The 24540-nt window shown below is 49.4% G+C and overlaps 1 protein-coding gene across 10 annotated transcripts in view; it reads right to left on the reverse strand.

Moving 5' to 3' along the window:
• AMDHD2 (amidohydrolase domain containing 2) overlaps positions 1-24540 on the reverse strand; it is a 49314-nt gene that overhangs the window by 21216 nt on the left and 3558 nt on the right. For 2 of the 10 annotated variants that reach the window (XM_090277186.1, XM_090277185.1), the window contains exons 4-11: positions 19960-20014; positions 19572-19784; positions 19395-19483; positions 19166-19310; positions 18985-19092; positions 18751-18819; positions 17707-17808; positions 17077-17284 (exon numbers count right to left, since the gene is read on the reverse strand). In XM_090277186.1, the coding sequence (XP_090133312.1) occupies positions 17145-17284; positions 17707-17808; positions 18751-18819; positions 18985-19092; positions 19166-19310; positions 19395-19483; positions 19572-19784; positions 19960-20014 (921 nt within the window). In that variant the 3' untranslated portion in view covers positions 17077-17144. The other 8 variants (XM_090277189.1, XM_090277188.1, XM_090277187.1 and 5 more) reach the window with 6 other exon arrangements.

Here is a 24540-nt window from a genome sequence, read left to right on the forward strand (position 1 = left end):
AAAATGGTGAGATGGACAGGCGAGTGATAAATACACCACAGGAAGCCCAGGTATGAGAACCAGGAAGAAAAAGTGTGAAAAAGAGTAACAGAAGCCATGTCGAGATTCAAGGTTTAGAAAAGTTAAGGACATAACAAGGTGCAGAACCTGTTTTAGAGAAACAGAGCACTGAATATATAACAAAACCTGGTGGTGGTGAGGAGCGGATGTGTGCCAGTGGTGGTCGTGAAGAAACTGACTGGTCAGAAGAGACTTCACTGCCAGCTTGTGGGAGGGGCGGGGGATTCCACCTAGGGAAATTTCTTCAGGCAAAGAAAAAGGGCCTAAAGAGAACCTGGCAGCCGAGAACATCCTACATCCTGGACACTGTCCTGGGCTGTGCAGGCTGGGAACAGAGGCCACGTGGCAGGGACATCTGAGAAGGGACCCTCAGCAAGTTAAAGCAAAGTGACAAGCCAGGAAAGGCAGGGGTAGTCACAGGGGCGCTGGAACCTGGGGACCCACCAGCAAACCTAAAACCCGAACCCTACTTCCTCCCTCACCAGGAAAGGGGGAACTAGAAAGAGCATGTGTTGATATTGTCAGAGCCACCAGGCCACAGCGCATGATGCTCACGCAGCTGGCCATTCCCCTCCAGGTGTAACTATTTCTTTACTGCAGGAGAGCACCCACAGCCATGCTACAACCCAGCACATGCACCACAGTTCAGATGGGGTTCAAGAGCAAGGTCTGTAAGATAAAACCTTCTCCCCCTGGGTGGCGCAGAGTCTCAGGTCCACTGCAGGTGCTGCCCTCCCAATCTCCCAGAAATAGGGAGGGAGAACACAAAAAATTAACTCTGAACCCTTTTCCTGCAGGTTTCCACTGCAGGTCAAAGCACTTCATGAAATTTCAGGGAGGCTTCGTTCGAGCTTCCCTGCGAATCTTAACAGCTTTCCCTGACAGCATCCAATACACAGCTGTCACTTTGAATGCAACTCCTGCTGCAGTAAAATTAATTCCAGGAGAGAAAAACAGGTTGGAGAATGAGACTTTAACAATGAATTCATTGTAGAAGCTAAAGTTTTAGCCTGATGAATTCTGTAACGTTGCACAGACACACATGCAGTCTCTCATCAGCCATCTCCAATGTGGGCAGGCCTGCCACCAGCTCCACGAACACGCAGAGGACAAGGACCTCTGGAAAGAACCTCTTGGCATCCTGACCACCCTTCAAACCATGCTGTAAATGTTTCAGCTCCCTGGAAGCTGGTGCAAAGGGCACACGATCTTGTCTGTGGACGGAGGAGGTCATTGGGCCATGAGAAACTAATGTGCCCACCTTCATCAGGCTCCTCAGCAACACTCCAGATGGAAAGCACACTTGTTTGTCCTTCCATGGGCCATGCGCCGGTCATGGGCTTCTAATGTCAGACTTGTCCATCTTTTTCACATAGGTTTCAGTGTTGTCAGTTCCCGCCTCTGTGGCCCTGTGTGTAATCCAATGATTTAAACAGAAACATGACTCGGTTGCTCTAATAAAGGATTTGGAGCGTAAATCTTTTGGAATGAGCTATCTCCCTAACAAAGTCAAAACAAACTGGAATTTCTTGGGGTAAAAATTTCAGTTTACATTTGAAAAATTTCCTGCACTAAGAGGATAGAAACAGACTTCATGCAACTATATAAACGCAACCAGCATTAAGCACTGAAAAGACACTCCAAGAACCATCAAGGCCCCTGCCCAGGTGGCACAGCTGGTTGGAGCACGGTCCCATACATCAAAAGGTTGCGTGTTCGACTCCCAGTCAGGGCACATAGCTAGGTTGCAGGCTTGATCCCCAGTCGGGGAGCGTTCAGGACGCAACCAATTGATGCTTCTCTCACATTAATGTCTGTCTGTCCTTTAATCTCTCTCTCCCCACCCTCCTCTCTCCATAAAATCAATTAAAAGGAGAAGGGGAAGAAGAAGGAAAAAGAAGAACCATCACGAACCCAATAGGCCTTTCTCCTCTAAAACACTAGCATCAGAACACGCTCCCCACTACTCTTGGGAAACCACATTCTCTCTGCCTATTGTGTTGATTCAGCTAGAGACAATGCACAACCAGTTCTCAATATTTAAAAAAAAATTGAGGGCCTGATGTCCCACTGAAAAAGTAAAGAATGCTATCTGGTTAAAGATGAATGCACTACAGAAAAGGCCAGAATGATACTTGTCCAAAAATTAGTTTCCACACCAGCACTTCCTCCCTGGTGACCTGCCCTTTGAACCTGCCTTCAAAACAACTGCGCTCCACACCCCTTCAGCCAGCCAGCTGTCATCATAGGGGCAGGCACACAACATGGGCCCTAGCCCTCGCAAGGCTGAGGGAGTCATTTCTGCTTCAAGTGTCCTCAGCATTGGCTCCTTGCTCTAGTCAAAGTCTATTTCCACAGAAGGCACCCCTAATAACAGGGCACAGTGGAGGGCCAGTGAAGTCTCACATACACCATCACCTTAAAGGAACAAACCTCCCTGCCCCGCCCCCATTTGTGCAGTGCTTCCCAGATCATCCTGTACCTGCCCTATAGGCACCCAAACCTTGCATCAGATGGCTCAGGAGACAAGGACACATATTCAAGGGGGACACACCCAGGAGACACCTTTTTCTCCTCCTCAAACTGTGCCAAAGGCAGCCTAGAGACCCAGAGCTGCTTTAAGTAGCTGCCCCAAGCCTCTTTTCAAGCCCCACATCTGTATAGGCTGCCGCTGTGACCCCGCTTATGAAACTCATCTCTAAAGAGGAGAACAAACCTACACTTCCACCTCTTCTTTTGCACGGGGACCTCATCTCGCCAGCTCTGGACTCAGATCAGTAACTGCTGTAGGGTCATCATGGGAACACAAATACTTCACGCTACATGAGGCCACGTGAGAAAAAGCTACTCAACAGGGAGAATGAAAGTCACAACCCCCTTCTTTCCAGGTCTCTGCTTTCCCTACGACATGCCCGCACAGATATAGCCACCTTTGCAACCTCACAGCTACCCTAGAGTTGCAGGGAGCTGCCCTGTCTAATCATAAATTTTACATTTAACAAGTCCGTTGCATAGTTCTTTTTTGCAAAGGGAAGACTCCAAGCCTCACCCATTCAGAATATCAGCCCTCAAATGAGAATAAACCAGAACCTTTTTCCAAACAGCTGCTTTCTGACGACAGTGTGAGGCAGCAACAGGCTCCGGGGGTCACAGAGTTCAGCTACCTGCCCAAAGATATGAGTGTGCTGTCCTTCCATGTGACCACGTCCCTCCAGCCTCAGCACAGTCAGACATTCAGGCGCAATCCCCGGGGAAGACCTCCGGGGCAGTGGCACTGAGGACTTCCTTAGACTGAGTGCCGCACCGAGTTGCCCAGCAGACCCCGTTCAGGCCACTCCTCGCGTGAGGGGCAGGGTGGCACCCAGGCCTTGCCATTGTTCAGTTTCCACATCTGTAAAAGGGGAACAAAACCTACCTCCAACACTGTTGACAGGAGCCAAGCAACATGTGTGCGCTACTTAGCCAGGTGCCTGCCTTCAAGGAAGTGCTCAATCTGTGGTACTACAGCATCGGACCCACCTTACTATCAAGCTGGGCTGGGCCATTTTCAGACTTCACACTTCCTAGTGCTCCCACCATTGGCTGTTCACACTTCAAGAAATGGGAAAATTAATCATTGGGACGGGATTCTCATACAGCGCCACCTGAACATTCCAGACTTGAACAGCAAACTCACTTCAGCCATGCAACTCTATCTGTCCTCATGTGAAAACTCCAAGACTGGGGGTGTCTCTGCAATTACCGGTGGGAAACTTGGCATATCCTCACATATATATGTACTGTACATGTGAAGAAACCCAGCTCCAGACACCAAAACCTCGTTCCTCTCACTCCCTGACAGGAGGTCTAGCCTTTATCCTGTGATTCATTTCTTCTCATTGGATTCCACCGGGTTTTTTGCACTAAAAAGCTGCCCTATGGAAAGAAAACTCCAGATGTCAAATGTCCATCACATGGAACCACCGAAACTGACAAAATGAGCTCTTTTCCTCTTCTGATGGACACCACCAATGTGCACACCTTTCACTGCAACAGCATCACTGTGCAAAAGTTTATTTTACAAACACCCAGGATTATCATCACCCTCAGTTTCCACTGGTTAGCCAAGCATCCTAAATCGTGTTCTTGCATGTCGCCTCAGGCGCCATATGGAGCAATAATCAAAGACATCCCTTTGGCCTTTCACCATTTTCCTCAAACAGGTCCTCTTGCTCTTAGACTTCGGATTATCACCCAGCGCTACAAAGCCGAGTGGTCTTAACATGAAGTCCACAGGTGAGCTGCAGAAGGTTCAGAAGCTTCCTGAAGTAATTACAAAACTCGGTGTAGCCGTGCGTTTTTCTCAGGAGAGGCCGAATACCTTCCATCAGATTCTCAAAGAGGCTCATGACGCCCCAAAATGATAAGCGCTCAAGTATATTTCATGGATCTTCCTCCATTTAAGGGATTTGCTGTTTTAACCAAACTTTGCAGGTGGTCTAGCCATCCTTTCGTCACTCACTTCACAGTTGCACACAAGGTATAAACCATCTTCCCAAGAGCCCAGAACTTAGCGGAGTAAGAAAACATAAAAACACTAGGGATACTTTTAGCAACAGAGAAAACATGGAATCACTAACGATACTTTAGCAAAACATTAAACTCAACAAGCCTTTTCTTTTTCTTTCCTCCTAAAATTCCTCCTCCCTTGTCACGCTCTCCCATACACCCCACACACACATCCCACCGGCAGGTTCCAGCCGAGCCTTCCAGGGGCTTCCCACAGCACCTGTGCCTGTGCAGGAGCGCGGACTCAAGGCAGGAGAGCACCCGCCGGGCCGGAAAGTCTCAGACTCCAAGCTAACTAGGAATTTAGAAGGCATGGAACACCAGGTGCTTTGAGCAGGAGCTCGCACCTCCTGCTTCTGCTGCGGGCAGAGGCACCGGGACCCCGTTTCCAGGTGAAGGTTCAGGGCGCATCCTCCAAAGACAGAACGAAAGGTAACCCCGGAGGCTGAGCTCCAGGCCGCGCCGAAAGCAAACTTTCCAAGCACTGCCACCGCGACGGACCGGTGACAACTCCCCGGCTGCCCCCGCCCTCCGCGAGCCTGTCAGCGCCCCCGCCGGGCCAGCGCAAGCCGCACGAGGACCCGGCTCCCCTCGGCGGCTGAGCGGCGCTCCCACGGCGCTCACGGTCCTCCGCCCTCCTGCCCGGCTCCAGATGAGACACCGCCCGGCCCTCGGAACCCCGGGCCTCCTCGCCTTGCCGGGCCCAAGCGACGGCCGCGCTCAGAGTGGTGACAGGCCGATGCGCCCGGGCTGCCGCGACCGCACTCACCAGCTGGCTGGTGGTCCTGGCCATGGACCCCGAGTCGAATCGGACACCTCACCGCAACGCCGCCGGATTCGGCGCCTCCTCAGCGTCCCCCTTCCCGCGGCGGAGCTCCAGCAATGGCCGCCCTCATCCTAAGCCTGCCCCACTGCTCACAGCCCCCAGCACCGCCCAGCGCCCCTGGGACCCACAGTGGCACTTCGGCCGAGCGGCGGCCGTCCGCTCCCATTGGCCTTGTTCGCCGCCGCGCCGCCGTGTCCCTTGTTGGCCCTGTCAACGCCTCCGAACCGCATTTCCGGGTTGGGGCCCAGCGGGCTGGAGCCGCTGGGTCCGCCCGGGGATGGGAGGGGGCGCGACCCAGTGGGAGCCAATCCCAAGGCCGCAGGGCGGTGCCGAGCGGTCGAGGAGGAGAGCTGTCATCCCAGGGTCCCAGGCGGGGAAAATGAGGCTCGTGGGGGCCGGGGTCGGGGTAGTGACCAAGGCCGGGCTGGGCCCGCCAAGGTCATACCCGAATAAGAGGCGAGGCTGGGCTTCATCGAGCCCGCCGATGGGACTTAGTAGCCGAGCCCTGCGTAAACTCCGGGAGATGAACCTTTACTAGTTACTAAACTAAGGAGCATTCGCTGTAGGAAATGCAGTCTATCAAGTCATATTTATAAGGCAGAAAACAAGTCCCATCTCATCTCTGCTAATAGTCCCAGGAACACTTTCAGAACTTCTTTGCTTATAAGATGATGATGATGCTCAACTTTTTTGGAAGTTGATATTGTTGATGATGATGTTATTGTTGATTTTTTAAGTTGTGGTAAAATGCACATAAAATATATCACATTAACCATTTTAGTGTACACTTCAGTGGCATGAAATATACTCACATTGTGGGGCTATGATGATGTTTTAAACAAAACTAGAATCGTCTTTGTTACCTGAAGGTTTGCATATTTTAAAATAACTTTTTTTTTCTATTTCCAAAGGTCTACGTGTTCATTTTTTAAAATAACACGTTAGACATTACAAAAGTAACAATAAAATAACTGAACCCTTAATTCACACTGGCAAGAATTAATTGTTGGATAGTAGTCATAGCCCCACTAACATTTACTCAGCACTTAACTATTAGCAAGGAATGTTCATGTCCAATCTCATTTACTCTAAACAAGCATCCTGTTATTGTTGCCCAACTTTTCAGATGAGGAAGGTGAGGCATAGCACAGTTCTGTAACTTGCCCTAGGTCTTGTAGTGCCAGAAACAGAGTCTTGATACTCAAATGCCAGAGGCTGTCCTTGGACCATTAGGCTATAGAGCCTGTGTTTGACTGTCCAGACTTCCAGCCTCAGCACACTTACTTATCTTTAAAAACAAAGAAAAAGACACAAATGTAACCTCTGTCCCCCAGAAGGGCTCCTGATGCTTTGATACAACCTTTTTCGCTTAACAATGTATCATCCAGGAGTACTCTACTGGAAGAAGCCTATGGCTTCCACATCCATGTATTGATAAAGCTCCATCCTAACTTACTGAATAGGTTCCCAGCCTTTTCCCCCATGAACAAAGTCCTGCACTTCAATGCAGGCACACCTGTACTTTTTACATTAGGATAAAGTCTTTGCAGATGAGACTGCTAGGTCAAAGTGCAGGTTAATTCCTCTCAGGACTTTTAGTACATGCTGCTAATTGCCCATTGCCAACCCCTCTCCAGATACTCTCACCCTCAGTGGACACAAAGACACAAAGACAAGCTCAAGGTAGATGCCAGCTCTTGCCACCACACCAAGCCACACTCAATATTTGGGAACATTGGGCACATTAACCTACATCATTAACCCCTACTGTGAAATATACACCTCATAAGCACCTTTTACCAGACTTACTGAAGGATATGCTCCTCTAAATGAGTAAGTAAACCAAGAAAAAAGGCATTAGATCCAGGAATTAGGAAGAAGAACACACAGGAGGGTGATGAAGGGAAGTCCCAGGATTTGTCTATTCTGTAAATATGTATTGAGCATTCCCACCATGCCAAGACTGTGATTGATATCTCTGCCCTTATGGAACTCTGATACCACTGGCTCGTGGTTGGGGTGGGGATGGAGACAGCAAGGATAATAAACAAATAAATCTTATGGGATGTTAGAAGGTAATAAGTGCTGTGGGAGAGAAAGAAAATCAGCAAAGGGAGGACTCAGGAGTGCACAGGGAAAACATGCAATTTCACATGGAAATGAGGAGAAATCCCCAGATCAAAATGGGGAACACACAGACTCAAGGGCTCCAGAAAAATACTGAAAATAATAGATTCTCTGGTGGGCTTCGCCACATAAAATTTTTTATATTTCCTTTTTAAATTTATGTATTCACTGATTTTAGAGAGTGAAAAGAAGAGAGAAGGGAACATCGGTTTGTCATTCCACTCATTTATGCATTCATTGATTCCTGAATGTGCCCTGACAGGGGATCAAACCCAAAACCTAGCCACATCGGCATGATGCTCCAACAAACTGAGCTACCTGGCCAGGGCACCACATTAAAAAAACCAAATTAGACTTCCAGCCATGATGGATCCTAGAAACATGCAGCGTCTCCCTCCACAACTAAGAAGAAATACAACTACCTCAAAACTAGAGACAAGAAGTTCCAGAAAATCGAGCTGCAAGGAAGTCCAACAAAGATATAAAGATGAAATACTCATCCAGACAGTTATGAGGGGCGGAGCCAGGCGGAAAGGATGCGGTGTGGTGGTGGCAGCAGCAGCTGGCAGCAGAAGGCTGGTGGGAAGCACAATCACACATTTTAAAAAGTACAGAGGGACACCTCGGAAGCACTGCTAGCACCAGATCACACCACACAACTCACAGTTCCAGTGGCAGGGAAAATCAAGCCTCATTGCTTCTGACTGTGAAAACCAGTAGGGGTTGGGGCAGAGGCAGAAACTGCCGGTCTCTCAGCAGAGTCCACTTGTTTACAGGGCCCTCATGGTCCTAGAACGTCTGCAGACCCACCCACTCTGGGAATGATGGCCAGGGCAGCAGCTAGAGGGGTGCCAGTCCCATACAGGAAGAGAGAGAAGTGCCTGGAAAGAGGACTAGTGCAGAGCAAGTGGCATTGTGCCCTCTCAGACCCCTCCCCCACATACAGCGCCACAATGTGAGACAGGTCGCCCATACTGACCAATAGCTAAGGCTCCGCCCCTTACAACATGCGACAGCTCTACCTAAGACACAGAGGCAAACACAGAAAGCTGTCAGGTTGAGGAGACAGAGAAGTATGGCCCAAAAGAGGGAATGGATCAAGGTTCCAATGGGAGAACTAAGCTCGAGGAGATAGCCAACCTAACAGATGTAGGGTTCAAAACACTGGTGATAAAGATGCTCACAGGCTTGACAGATATGCTTAAGTACAGCAAATGCATATGGGAAGTGAAGGCTATGCTAAATGAAACAAAGGAAAATCCACACAAAACCAATGGTGAAGGGAAGAAAACCAGGGTTCAAATCAATGATTTGGAACATAAGGAAGAAAAAACCAGTCAACCAGAGCAGAATGAGAAAACAAGAATTGAAAAAAATGAGGAGAGGCTTATGCACATCTCGGACTTTTTTTTTAAAGTATATTTTATTATGTTATTACAGTACTTCCAATATTTTTCCCCCTTTGCTCCCCTCTGCTCAGTACCCCCCTTCCCTCCAGCAATCCCACCCCACTTAGTTCATGTCCATTGATCATGTATATAAGTTCTTTGGCTTCACCCTTTCCTATGTTATTCTTAACTATTTTGTACTAACCCATTATGCTTCTTAATCCCTGCACCATTTCCCCCTTTCTCCCCCTGCCCCCTCCCAGCTAATAACACTCCAAATGATCCCCATACCTCTGATTCTGTTCCTATTCTGGTTTGCTTACTTGAATTTTGTTTATATTTTTTAGATTCAGTTGTTGATAAGTGTGAGTTTGTTTTCATTTTTGTGTTCATAGTTTTGATCTTCTTTTTATTAAGTCCCTTTGACATTTCATATAATAATGGCTTGGTGATGGTGAATTCCTTTAGCTTTACCTTGTCTGGGTGGCACTTCATCCGCCCTTCCATTCTAAATGATAGCTTTGCTGGATACAGTAGTCTTGGTTGTAGGTCCTTGCCTCTCATCACTAAATATTTCCTGCCAGTCCCTTCTTGCCTGCAAAGTTTCTTTTGAGAAATCAGCTGAGAGTCTTATAGGCACCCCTTTGTAGGCAACTCTCCACTTCTCTCTTGCTGCTTTTAGGATTCTCTCTTTATCTTTCACCTTTGGCATTTTAATCATGATGTGTGTTGGTGTGGTCCCCTCTGAGTCCACCTCGTCCGGGACTCTCAGTGCTTCCTGGACTTGTATGTCTATTTCCTTCGCCAAATTTGGGAAGTTTTCCTCCATTATTTTTTCACATAAATTTTCAATTTCTTGCTCTTCTTCTCCTTCTGGCATCCCTATGATTCAGATGTTGGCACATTTAAAGTTGTCCCAGAGGTTCCTAAGCCTCTCCTCATTTTTTTCAATTCTTGTTTTCTCATTCTGTACTGGTTGACTGTTTTTTTCTTCCTTATGTTCCAAATCATTGATTTGAACCCCGGTATTCTTCCCTTCACCATTGGTTTTGTGTGGATTTTCCTTTGTTTCACTTAGCATAGCCTTCACTTCTTCTCTTATGCGTTTGCCGAACTCAAGCACATCTGTCAAGCCTGTGAGCATCTTTATCACCAGTGTTTTGAACTCTTCATCTGTTAGGCTGGCTATCTCCTCGAACTTAGTTCTCCCACTGGAACCTTGATCTGTTCCCTCTTTTGACCATACTTCTCTGTCTCCTCATCTTGACAGGCTCCTCTGTTTGTTTACCTCTGTCTTAGGTAGAGCTGTCAGAGCCTTAGGGAATTTGTCAGTACAGGGTGACCTGTTTCACCACGTTGTGGTGCTGTATGTAGGGGAGGGGTCTGAGAGGGAACAATGCCGCTTGTCCAGCACTCATCCCTTTTCCAGGCACTTCTCCCACTTCTGTATGGAACTGTTGCCTCTCTAGCTGTTGCCCTGGCTGTCATTCCCAGAGTGGATGGGTCTGCAGACATTCTAGGACCACGGGGGCCTTTTAAACAAGCAGACTCTACTGAGAGACCGGCAGTTTCTGCCTCTGCCCCAACCCTCACTGGTTTTCACAGTCAGAAGCAATGAGGCTTGATTTTCCCCAGTGCTGAGCCCTTGAGCTGCATGGTCTGGTAAGGAGCTGGAAATGCTCCCCAGGTGTCCCTCCTGACTTTTTAAAATGTGTAACTGTGCTTTCCGCTGGCCTGCCACTGCCGCTGCTGCTGTCACCATCACACCACATCCTCTCCACCCTGGCTACGCCCCTCCTACCTGTCTGGATGAGTATTTCTCCTTTATATCTTTGTTTGTTGGACTTTCATGCAGTTTGATTTTCTGAAACTTCTGGTTGTTTCTGGTTTTGAGGTAGTAGTATTCCTTCTTAGTTGTGGAGGGAGACGCAGCGTGTCTGTCTACGCTTCCATCTTGGCCGGAAGTCGTGGGACAACTTTAAATGTACCAACATCCGAATCATAGGGATGCCAGAAGGAGAAGAGGAAGAGCAAGAAATTGTAAGCTTATGTGAAAAAAATAATGAAGGAAAACTTCCCTAATTTGATGAAGAAAACAGATATACAGGCCCAGAAAGCAGTCACAAATGAGCTAGACTCAAAAAGGACCACACCAAGACACATCATAATTAAAATGCCAAAGGCTCAAGCTAAAGAGAGAATCTTAAAAGAAGCAGAAGAAAAGCAGAGTTACCTACAAAGGTGTGCCTAAAAGACTTTAGCTGATTTCTCAAAAGAAACTTTGCAGGCAAGAAGGGACTGGCAGGAAATATTCAGTGATGAGAGGCAAGGACCTACAACCAAGACTACTGTATCCAGCAAAGCTATCATTTAGAATGGAAGGGCAGATAAAGTGCTTGCCAGACAAAGTAAAGCTAAAGAACTTCATCATCACCAAGCCATTATTATATGAAATGTTAAAGGGACTTACTTAAGAAAAAGAAGATCAAAACTATGAACACTAAAATAACAAACTCACAATTATCAACAACTGAATCTAAAAAATAAAAACAAAATCCAACTAAGCAAATCAGAATAAAAACAGAATCACAGATATGGGGTTCATTTGGAGGGTTATCAGCTGGGAGGAGGCAGGGGGAGAAATGGGGAAATGGTGCAGGAATTAAGAAGCATAATTGGTTGGTACAAAATAGACAGGGGGGAAGTTAATATAGGAAAGGGTGAAGCCAAATAACCTATATGCACGACCCACGGACATGAACTAAGCAGGGTTGGGATTGCTGGAGGGAGAAGTGTACTGGGTAGAGGGGAGCAAAGGGAAAAAAAATTGGGACTACTGTAACATAATAATATATACTTTAAAAAATAAAAACATTGAATTAAGCAGCTGACAGAGAGATGAAGAAAACTTCAGTGAAAACAGCCATACCAGCAAGTGCCAACACAGTCTACCAGGCATCCCAACTTATCTCAGCTGTGAGTGACATTTACTCAGCATACAGATGCACTGACCCAATCATTAATTATCATGCTCCACGTTGGTAGGACCTAGAGAAGGAGGGTGGTATGAGTGAGTTGACTCCTCATTCCTTTTAACAGATAGGTAATAATGATGACTACAGTGATGAATCAAGACATTAAGTATCTCAACAGATATTATTTAGAAAGATGGGCATAAATCACAGGAAGAACACTGAAACCCGTAGTAAGTGGAATATGAGTATGTAGATATGAGGCAGGGGCTGCTGTTTCTCATCACAACTCTTTTTAGAACGATTTGGCCTCTGTAACTGATTGCAAGAAAACTTAATGGGTCTTTTTGTGGAAATTTTAAGCTCTCACGATTTTAAAACTGTTCAAGGATCTTTGTCACAGCATGGCTTTAATGCAATACAGAAAAAGAAGAAACCACCAAAATATTCATCAACAGGAGAAAGATAAATTTTGGTACATCCATGCTGGAGAATTCTATGTAGTTACTGGAAACAGGGCAAAGCTCTGAAGGCAAAGCAGCAAGTTGCAGAATAGGAACTGGAGTCTTTTTTTAAATTTTTTTATTAGAGCCTATTACAGCAAAGCATGGCCATGTAGTTCTTGAGTAACTCGGAGTACAGGAAGGGGAGAAAGAACAAAGTGAACACTAGAGCCTAGTAGAGCAGCAGGTGGAGCTCACCCCTAAGGGAAGGGGAGAGGGGAGAGGGGGTGTTGGTGGCCCTGATAATGGTAGTTGAGCAGAGAGCAGGAGCAGGACAGGGAGTGGCAGCTGAGAGAAGGTAGGACAGTTCTCAGTTCTTGTGGGGCCTCAATGGCAACCAGTGTACAAAGCCCAAGCCAGGCCAGTCCAAACTTCAGTGCAGGTGTGAGGCAGGCTACCCCCCCACCATGGGTTGGCTGTGGCTGCCCCTCCCAGGACAGTGGGCAAAGAGGAGAGATGGACTCACCTGGCCCAACAGAGTTCATTGGCATCCTGGCTGGAGGAAGAGGAGGGACAGACCCTAGCTTTTCTCTGTCCCTTCCTTGCCCAGAGCCTCTGTCCATGGCAGAAGAGTGACCTTGGGTCAAGAGTGCAATGGCTTGGCCTGACATTGTGAGGTCAAGTTCCACCCAGTGAGGGGGCTGAAAGTCTGCCTTATGTACATGACCATTCGTGTGGCACATTCAGTGTAAGCTAGCCTCTGTGCTTGCACCTGGCCTGTGCTGTTTTACGTATTTCTCACTCGTTCCTATAACCCTTATGGCACAAGAGGAAACAGGACTTTGCCTAATGTCACCCAGCCAGTAGACTGGTTATCTAACATGTTATTTACTCCAAAACTTAAAGGCATAGAACATTATTGTTGTGGTTTCTGAGGGTCAGGAATCCAGGGCAGCTGGGGTGGGCGTGACAGGAAATGGAGTATGTTGGGATATTAATTTAGGGAACATCCATTTTAGAGAACACTGGTCACCTTGTTAAAATAATAAGACAGATTCATGTATTCTCACCAGGGAAGCCCTCCACTTCATGTTATTCAACTAAAAAAATAGTAAATGGCAGAGCCCTGTATAAAGCGCAATTTCAGTTTATAAAGCAAATCCAGACACAAATGTGGAAAAAAGTGCAGGATCACATTGGAAGGAACTGCACCAAGCTGTTAATGGTGGGGAAGTTCTGAGCCCTACAAGAAGGGGAAGGATAGGTTTGGGTTGCCTGAAGGTCCTTAGGGGCAAGAACAGGAGGGAAACAAGGTCCCCAGAGGCAAGGGGAGGAAGTGGGGCATGTGGGGCCCAGGAAGCAATGCAGAGGCAGAGCCCAGTAGGTTGAGGCCATGTCTGGTCAGCAGGGTGTGGTGGGACTGGGATTCCCTGGTGCCCTCCTGGCTACTGGTTTGCCCTTTTGCTGGTTTAGAGGCTAACCCGTGCCCCTACTGTGCCCCCAACCCAAGGGCATGGCAGAGCAGGTCAGACTATCTGTTGGTGGCATGATAACACCAAGAGTTAAGACCACTGAAGTCAGGCTGGTCCTCAGTTCAGCAACCTTGGTACTTGAGTTCTGGCTAAGAAAGAATTCAGAATCAAGACTTACTCTAAGAAAAAGTTTATTTAGAAAGTTGGAGGTAGAAGTGAGCCATAGAAGAAATAGGCTCAGGAGACAAGTTACAGAGGAAAAAAGGGCCTTTGGAGCTTATGAGAAAGAGCCAAGGAAAACACGCTTGGAGGAAGGGGTAGGGAAGAGTTTGGGGGTGCTCCATAGAACTGCTATGGGTCCTCAGTACTGAGGGCTTTTATATGGAGGTCCTGGGAGTGGGTCTCAGATTATTCATCAGTTTTCCAGTTGTACCTCTTCAGGGTCATGATCTCCATTGATTGGCACCAGGGCATAGGGTCATTAGTCATTGCAGCTGGCTCTGATGCTCTGCCTGGCCTTGCTGCTTCCCTGGGTCTGGAGCTGAAATCCAGCTGAAGACTAGATGTCATCTCTAGGGATTAAAGCTTAAGGGAGTGGTAATACAAGGGCTTGTAGTTTTGCCCCGTTGCTAAGCACCTGGGGCTCTCAGCCCTGGTGACCCTCTGCAGGTGGCTAGCTTTCCTATGCTGCTCATGCCTAACTGCCTACTACAGATTCATTGTGAGAGCCCTGTTGCTCAGAGCCAGCCCCTCATGGGGGGAGGGGGGGTTGCTATGGTTCATCCCCTACTCCCAAACTGCCTTCTCTGGCCTGGACCATCCAAAACCTCTCTGTAAATCAGCCTCCAGACCTTAGTGCATCTTCCCCTGTGGTGTCCCTGTCATCCTGATGTGGAGCCCGAGGCTTACGAAGACCCCTCCAGCATCAGGGCCCGTGTGTGGTTGGCACATTCTACGCATGTCAAGAGAAAGCCTCTGGGCTCCCAGACTTGGCAGTCAGGTGGCCCTCGCTCTTACCAACACTGGGCCCTTGAGTCTTCCCATTCACATACATTAAAGAAGCCAGGTTGATGCTGGGGACACACCAGGTCACCTCCTCAGGGATCCACCCAGCCTCTCCTCAGTGAGTCACCCTGACTCACCCGTGAGTCAGGCACAAACTTAGCATCACCTCCTCCACCTCCCCCACCCCCACCCAGTCCACACCCACACTAGGGCAAGCTTGTCCTCCCATTTCACTTGTCTCTGGTCCTACTGCCACCTGCAACCAACCCCTCAGTGTCACCCTGCCACCCCAAGCACCACAACCCCAGCAACCCGAAGCCATACTTAAAATGGCAGCCTCAGTCCTGGCTGGTGTGGCTCAGTGGACTGAGCGATGACCTGCAAACCAAGAGGCTGCCAGTTCAATTCCCAGTTAGGGCACATGCCTGGATTGCAGGTCAGATTCCCAGCTGGGGCACATGTGAGAAGCAACCGATCCATGTACCTCTCACACACCAATGTTTCCCTCCCTCTTTTTCTCCCACCCTTCCGTTCTCCCTAAAAAGAAGTACAAGCTTAAAAAAGGGGGGGGGGGGGCGGGGGGGCAGCCTCAGACTCAGAAACAAAGTGGATAAGTCAGTGCCTGGACGGGGGGAGGGGGAATTTGGGTTAGTGTTTAATGTGTGCAATTTCCGTCTGGGGTGATGAAAATGTTCTGGAGGTGGTGGTGATGATTGCACAATAGTGTGAATGTACTAAACACCAACAACCTGTACACTTAAAAATGGTAAAGATGGTGACTTATGTGTATTTTACCACAATTTAAAAAACAATAGAAAAAGGACCCTCCAGCCACTGTCCCCATACTTCAAATAGAATCTGAACTACCACTGTAACTGCAGGGCCCAGCTCTGGGCCCCCATCCCTGGACCTCTCCCCAGCCCCAGTGGCCATGAGTTCTGTTCCTCCAACACACTAATCCTGTGTGTCACTGGCTTTGGAGGGTAGTTCCCTTTGCTTGAAGTGGTCTTTTTTCCCAACTAGCACTGGCTCCTGTCATCTCTGGTGTCACCTGGCTAGCCACCATCTCGACCAGTCCCTCCATGTTTCTCTACCCAAACAGACCTTGGTAACAAGTCTAAGGGAGGCCGCCAGGGTTGTCCAGGCCAAATGTTGGCCCTGATGCTCACCAGCTTTGGGACTCTGCCCCAGATGACAAACAGGATATCCCTTTGGATTTTTGGCAGGCAAATGGAGCAAGTGAATACCCACAGATCACTAGGACAAGGTCTGGTACCAGAATGCTGACAACTGCTGTTCACCTTCTAAGCTAGCAGCCAAGCTCATCTGCCCTTTCCTGGGGACTTTTGCCATGGCCAAGGAGATTCAAGAGGTGAGGTCTAGATGCAGGGCACAGGACACTGGTGAGCACGAACTGCCCACCAACACCAGAAAGGGTCATCCACAGCTGTGCAAACACCGCACAGTGACCCTCCTGGGAGTGGGGTCAGAAGATGAGGTTGTTCAGAAAAGACACCAAAAGAATTACAGCCTGGATGATCCAGAGGGCTCCTGAAGGTGGGATGAGGGCTGGGCAAGCCAAGGATCAGTGGTCACGGTCAGCTCAGGGGCCCTTCAACCACTGCCTCCTGCAATCAGCTGAGCTACCTGGCATCCCGAGTTTAGTGTGGATTCCTCTAAAGGTAGGAGAGGAGTGCTGGGTGATGTGCTCATGCACTGCACAACTATGGTGCAGAGTGAGACCACAGGACACCCACATATACCTGGCCTCCCAAACCACTTCAGTGCTCACCTGAGGCCCTTCCCTGCTCATCTCTTAATTTGTCTCTACAATCAATGCTCTACTGTTTAAAATTCCAAAGTGTATCTTTTCCCTCAGCCCTCAAAATATGCAAACTTCTGAAGTTGTCCACATTCATCATCCCTAAGCCCCTTCCTGCCAACTTTCAGCTTTCCAACCTATCACCCGTGGCTCCCCCCAACCCCCACCTTTATTCATTTCCAAATGACACATCTGCCTGCAAGTCTGCAGGCCTCAGACACATCCTTCTAACAGAAAGAGGCCCTGTCATCACTTTCAAGGATCCCACAAAGCCTCACAAGGCTGCTGAGCTGGAATCCAGCCACTCCCAACCCTAAGCCACAAACACACCCCTCCCTGCCCCGCAAGGAGGACCATCAGAGTGACTGCAAGAAGTCCATTTTGAAGCAAAACTCGGAGACCAGGCAAGTCCTGTGGGGTACACAGTTTATCCAAGCCAACCACCAGGGTCAAGGCCATCCACCTGGGGCAGCATTCCTACTCACTCCCCAGAGACCAGCTCCTTGACAGACCAGCACTGACAGTGTCCAGCTGGGGCTGGGTGTCCTTTCCAGCTGTAGTTCTTGGTTACTGCCTGGCCTCCTCTGCCTGCCACACCAACTCGCCCGAGATGTAGGTGGCCTGGACGTGGAGGGAGTCGTCAAGCATCACGAAGTCTGGGTCAAAGATGGGCTGTGAGAAGGAGGCAAGGACGAGGCTGCCTCCCCTACCCCAGCCCAAGGCTGACAGGGAAATCAAGGCCTGGGCACACCTTGTGTAGAATGCTCCAACCTAGCACAGAATGGCTGAGGACCTGGAGCCAAGACTCTGGGCAGCAGAGGGACAAGGTATAAAGATCCCAGCAGCCCCTTGCCTGACCTTGTCTCAGATGCCAGGAAGCCTGGTCTGATGGGAAAGGGGGGCCAGATCAAGGCTGGTGGCTGGGTAAGGCTGCCTGGACATAGGGAAGATCCCACCCTCCTGCCCTCCCTATCCCTGTTCCAGCCCTCCCAAGAACTCCTGAGTCTTCAGACTGCCCAGGCCACCCCACATAGGACCCTGACCTGCATCAGCCCCAAAGTCCAGGGTTCCCTTGTGCTTCTCCAGTCCTAGTAGCTGGGCAGGGTGCAGTGATGCAGCCTCCAGGGCGGATTCCACACTACAGCCTGCTCAGGAGACACAGCTGGGTGACCATCCTCAATCCCCAGCTGGCTCTGTGGGTGCCCTCCTCCCCTGCCCCCACAGCCCTGGAGCTCCAAATCCTAGGGATAAAGTGCGGGGGACACAACCTAGGCTTCTGCAGCAGGTTGACAAGGCCACCCAGTCCCATCTTTCTCAGCCACTCACCCATCCCAGCCCTGCAGGTATCATCTGGATCCAAATGCTCATGGGCCCCTCCTCCTCCTGAGTCCCAGGGAGAGCACCCCACAAGAAAGCAGTACCTGGGGCATCCATGAGGCCACTTGGGACTAGATGCTCTGCCGCTACCCCACTCCAAGAAGTAAAATAATCAAACCTAATTCTTTCCATCACCCCCGAGGCCAGGCCACAGCTGTCTCTTGCCTCCCAGCCTGTCTCCTTGCTGTTCTAAATAGCACCTTAGACCTTGGTGACCCTCAGCCCCCAGATGACACCCTACCCCAGGTGCTGCCAAGAATCCCACAGCGATTGGCCAGCCACAGCCTCTATCAGATATGCCTGCCCACCTTCCCTAGAACATACAAACCCCCTTGAGAGACCCCCCACATAGCCTGACTCTGGAGCCTCAATTGCTGCTTTGGTCCCCTTCACCTCCCCGCAGCTCCACACCTGACAAGTTGTGATCCCATAGGCCCCAGATCAAGACCCTTCTCTTGGATGCCATGGCTTGGGTACCTGTCACCCTGGGTTCCAGCCATTTGCTTGCTCGGCCTCCTCTCCCCCTGCTGTAAACTTCCTACAAGTGGGAACTTGGCCACATTACCAGTGCCCACCCCCAGGGAACCCCACTAGACATGACAGACAAGGGATGTGGGTGCAGGACCCCGGTGATCCCCACTGTTCCCTCCAGCCTCTATCAGGTGCATTCTCTACTCCCAACATGCCCCACACACACTAGCCTCACTGACCTGTGGCTTGCAGGAAATGCCGAATGCAGACATCCATTGGGGCTATGCTGCCACTCAGTGTCTTGGTGCCTTGAGAGCAGAGAGGACAGGCTCTGGGGGTGGGGGGACATGGGAGCCACCAAGCACACTGGGTGGGGTGTGGGTTGGCAAGGAACACCTAGGTTCTTGCATCCCACCAGAGGGGCTGAGGGGCTCTTCTAATTTGGGCAACCAGCGGGGACAAGGATCACTCACCTGCCACATAGGCCGTCAGCCCATCCACCTCCACTTCCTGCTGCCCCAGTGTGTGACGGCCATTGCCCAAGCCCAGGGCAGGAACAGCATCAGTGACCAGCACCAGCCCTAGGTATGAAGAGGCCTTAGGACCTGCCCCACCTGGTCCTCCTACTTGCCACTAGTCTGCCCAGCTACTCACCCTGGGGATGGGCCCGATGGGCAATGCGCAGGGCAGCAGGGTTGGTGTGCATGCCATCGGAGATCATCCCATAAAAGATTTGGCGACCTGGGGGCAGCTGGTCACTGGTCAGGAGCCCCACGATACCCGGGTCACGGTGGTGGAACTGGGCAAGGCCAGGAGACAAAGAGTGCTGAGCCACAGCAGGAGCCTCCAAGGCCGCCCACCCAGGAACTGAGGCAGAACTCACAGGCAACATGGCATTAAAGAGATGGGTGATGAAGGTGGCCCCGTTCTGGACGGCTTCCTCTGCAACCCTCAGGTCGGCCACTGAATGCCCTGCACAGGGACCCAGAAATCAGATGCTGCAACCAGCCCAGGACCTCTGGGTGGGCCTGCCCCCTCCAGTGGGGACACATCCCCTCACCTAGGGACACACAGATGCCACGGGCTGTCAGTGCCTGGATCACCTCATGGCTACGGCCCAGCTCAGGAGCCAGTGTCACGATGCGAACGTTGTCCAGGGGCCCGTAGGTGGCCAGAACATCATGGAAGGCGTTGGCCTCAAAGGAGCGCAGGTGGGCCTCAGGGTGTGCACCCCGCTTCTCCCGGCTGATAAACGGGCCCTCCAGATGCACCCCTGAGAGGAGGGTAGAAGATGACTCCAGCAGGCCTCCCACCCTGCAGCCCCTGCTTTGGCCCCTCTCACTTGCCCGCCCTACCACCCCATTTGGGCATGTGGAGGTGTACAGGCTGCCAACAGGTCCCCAAAGAACATTCCAGGGTAGGGTCAGGGAGAGAGGTCAGCCACTCACCGAGGACCCCTGCCCCATGGGGACCACCACTCTTCACAGGGATCTGAGGAAGGACCTGGGGGGAACCAGCTGTTAAAGCCCTGCCTCCCATGGCCCAGCACCCAGAGGTTACAGCCCAGCCAAGTTCAGAGTTTGGAGCCCAGCCCAGTGCCTGCTGGCCTTCCATCAGGTATTAGATGAGGATCCCAATAATGGTCAGGGAAAGCACAATGCTCAGAATAAGCAGGACACAAGGCCAAGACCACCAAGAAATTGACAGGCCCCAGGATATAAGATCAGTCTGCCTGTGAGGATGAGAAGGCGAGGAGAGTCCCAGGCAGGGGTCAGGTGCATGGACACTGAGGGCAATTCCACCTGTCCTGGTCCCCAAGATGGCCCTAGTCCTAGCAGCAACTGGGACACAGTAAGGTGCATGCCCCCAAGGGCCTGGACCAAGACAGGGTGATGGGCCTGGCCTCCTTGGCAGGAGTACGTGCAATCCAGGCAGAGTGAGTGGGAGAAGCAGGGGCTCAGGCATCAACGGTTCAGCCATGCTGTGCCTGGAGCTGGACACAGTTGCGAGGGTCAATTGTGTGTGACTGGTGCTCACACAATATAGTGCCTTCGAGGTGGGCAGGCGGGCAGGCAGGCAGGCATCCCAGTACACTTCTCCCTCCTTCAAGGTGGGGGAGGATATGGAACACAGAGGCCATAGGATACTGCAGAGTCCCTGGCGTGAGCCTGGGACCGAAGTACAGAGATTTCTAAGAGGCTTAAACCCAGTGTGACAGAGAAGAAGGGAAGGGCTAGCCAACTTGGGAACCCGACAGTAGATGCTGGGCAGATGTGGGAAGCCCAGTGGAGACAGGTAAAAAACAGGGCCCCATAGCCCCCATGGGTTCAGGCCTTGGCAGCACCTGGTGCCTTGAGAAGTGGGAGGACCAACAGCAGGAGCTTCATTAAGAGCAGCTGAGTCCCTGACTGTGCTCCACCAAATGCCTGGAGAAGTAAACCAGACAGGTGGGTAGAAGCAGAAATGGGGAAATTAAATGAAGTTTATATATATATATATATATTTAAAAGATTTTATTTATTTTTAGAGAGAGGGGAAGTGAAAGAAAAAGAGAGGGAGAGAAACATCAATGTGTGGTTGCCTCCCGCACTCCCCCAACTGGGGACCTGGCCCACAACTCAGGCATGTGCTCTGACCGGGAGTTGAATCAGGGACCCTTTGGTTTACAAGCCGGTACTCAATCCACTGAGCCACACCAGCCAGGGCTGAAGTTTATATTTTTAATGTTCCTAGACTGTCACCAGTCAGGACTGTTCCCTCTGAGCAGAACAAGAAAACTCTTCTCTGGGGATCTGACCAGCCCAAGAGAAAGGACTAGGGAATCACAATCTAAGAGTGCCCTCAGGAACCTCCCTAGGCTGGGTGCTTCTGGTGGCTGGATGAGATCCGTTCTCAATTGGAGCAGATGACCAAGGCTTACCAGCTTGGGAAAGCCTCTGAAAGGACACAGAGAAAGCATAAAAGATGATAGGATACAACTGACTGGGGAACAGACACCCAAGGAGAGGAGCACTTGTGAGAAGAGGTTTCACACCCATGAAACAAGAATGGCATGTTAGAAAAAAACAAACATTGCTGGAGACAAGAAAACACTACCACATTCAAGTGCTCCCAAAATAAACACAACCACTGTAAGATGGAGCCAGAGCTGCTATGCCACAGGAGCTGCCTTGCACATCTTATACCCTCACATCTTTAAAATGTTAAAACAGGGCAAAATAGGGACTTCCAGCCAAGATGGAGGCATAGACAGACATGCTGCTTCTCCCTCTACAACTAAGAAAGAATACAACTACCACAAAACTAGAAACAACCAGAAGTTCCAGAAAATCAAACTGTATGGAAGTCGAGCAAACAAAGGTATAAAGAAGAAATACTCATCCAGACAGGCACGAGGGGCAGAGCCGGGGCAGAGAAGACGCAGTGTGGTGGCGGCAGCAGCAGCGGCGGAAGTGGCAGGCCGGCAGAAATGGCAGTCACACGTTTTAAAAAGTCAGGAGGGACACCTGGGAAGCGTTCCCAGCTCCTCACCGGACCTCGCAGCCCACGGTCCCAGCACCGGGGAAAATCAAGCCTCATTGCTTCTGACTGTGCAGACCAGTGGGGGTTGGGGTGGAGCAGAAACTGCCGGTCTCAGCAGAGCCCGCTTGTTTAAAGGGCCCCCATGGTCCTAGAACGTCCACAGACCCATCCACTCTGGGAACGACAGCCAGGGCAACAGCCAGAGAGGCACCAGTCCGGTGCGGAAGTGGGAGAGGTGCCTGAAAAAGGGGCAAGTGCTGGAAAGGCGGCATTTTCCCCTCTCAGACCCCTCCCCCACATACAGCGCCACAACGTGGTGAAACAGATCACCCTGTACTGATGAATCCCTAAGGCTCCGCCCCTTACAACATAACAGGAGCAACAGCTCTACCTGGGACACAGAAGCAAACAAACACAGGAGCCTGTCAGAATGAGGAGACAGAGAAGTATGGCCCAAAAGGGGGAACGGATCAAGACTCCAGTGGGAGAACTAAGCGACGAGGAGATAGACAACCTAACAGACACAGAATTCAAAACACTGGTGATGAAAATGCTCACAAGCTTGACAGATATGCTTGAGTACAGCAAATGCATAAGAGAAGAAGTGAAGACTATGCTAAGTGAAACGAAGGAAAATCCACACAAAACCAATGGTGAAGGGAAGGAAACCGGGGTTCAAATAAATGATTTGGAACGTAAGGAAGAAATAAACAGTGAACCAGTGCAGAATGAGAAAGAATTGAAAAAAATAAGAAAAACTTTCCAAATTTTGTGAAGAAGATGGACATATAGGTCTGGGAAGCACGGAGGGTCCCAGGCAAGCTGGACCCAGAGGGGACCACACCAGGACACATCATGACTGAGGTGCCAAAGGTGAAAGATAAAGACAGAGTCCTGGGGGCAGCAAGAGAGAGGTGGAGAGTTGCCTACTGAGGGGTGCCTATAGGAATATCAGCTGATTTCTCAGAGGACACTTCACAGGCAGGAAGGGACTGGCAAGCAGTATTCAATGTGATGAAAGGCAACCTGCAACCAGGACTACTCTATCCAGCAAGGCTATCATTTGGAATGGAAGGGCAGATGAAGTGCTTCCCAGACAAGGTGAAGCTAAAGGAGTTCATCATCACCAAGCCATTATTATATGAAATGTCCAAGGGACTTATTTAAGAAAAAGATGATCAAAACTATGAACATTACAATGACAACAAACTCACAACTATCAACAACTGAATCTAAAAAATAAAAACAAAATCTAACTAAGCAAACCAGAACAGGAACAGAAGCATAAGTATGGGGATCATTTGGAGGGTTATTAGCTGGGAGGGCGGAGGGGGAGAAATGGGGATATGGTGCAGTGACTAAGAAGCATAATCGATTGGTAGAAAATAAACAGGGGGAAGTTAAGAATAATATAGGAAAGGGTGAAGCCAAATAACTTATATGCATGACCCATGGACATGAATTAAGTGGGGTGGGATTGCTGGAGGGAAGGGGGGGTACCGGGCAGAGGGAAGCAAAGGGGAAAAAACTGGAACTATTGTAACAACATAATCAATAAAATATACTTAAAAAAAACAAAAAACAAAAACAGGGCAAAATAACCTTCAGACTAGGCTTAAACAATTACGTGTCCCAAAGAACTGTTTGCAAAGATAAGAAGAAAGCTATTATTCTGACTACTGAACTGAAAATTAAAAACATTGTTCAGAATTAACATCACTATTATATTATCCACACGAATAAAAATGCCTTCCTTCTAACGATGGAATTGTCTTTGTCTCCAGATCAGAACATTATCTGGACTTCCTCCTAAATCACTGCTTCCCAAATACTATTTTTTTTTTTAAATTTCAAATCCTTGTTTGCCTCTCACTTTAAAAGGCCTTTTATATTTAGGTTAACAAAAATGTGCACTCAAGCAAAACAACCAAAAAACAAAACAAAAAAAACAACTCCTATCCCTTCCCCGCAGAAAATGAGAAAAACTGGAAGATTAAAAATAAAAATAATGAAATGTTCAGAAAACAGAGTCAAAAAGGAAGGAGAAAGAAAAAATCAGAGAAGCCATCCAGGAGGCCCAACTAATTCCCAGAAGGAAAAGTTAGAGAAATGAGGTAGAAAAATCACCAAAGAAATAACTCAAGAACAACAACAACAAAAAAAACCAAAACAAACTTCCAGATTGGAACTATTGGGGAGTATGCAGGACTGGAAGGGCCTGCCAAAGGCCAGCAGAGTAGATGAACTTCCCCCAATCCCCAGTGTGTCACCCTGAGACTTTAAATCCAATGACAAAAGGAAGAGAAGAAATAGGTCACACACAAAGGATCAGGGGTCAGAAGGCTTCCAACTTCTCATCAGTAACTCTGAACGTTACAAGACAATATAGCAATGCCTTTAAAATTCTAAAAGAATATGGCTCTTCACTTAGAATTCTAAAGTAGCCAATGTAGCCAAGACATCAATCAAGAGAATAATGACTCGTTTTTCTCTAAAAGTCACTGGAG

The sequence above is a fragment of the Furipterus horrens genome, unplaced genomic scaffold (assembly GCF_987537825.1).
Source record: "Furipterus horrens unplaced genomic scaffold, mFurHor1.1.pri manual_scaffold_5, whole genome shotgun sequence".
NCBI lineage: Eukaryota > Metazoa > Chordata > Mammalia > Chiroptera > Furipteridae > Furipterus > Furipterus horrens.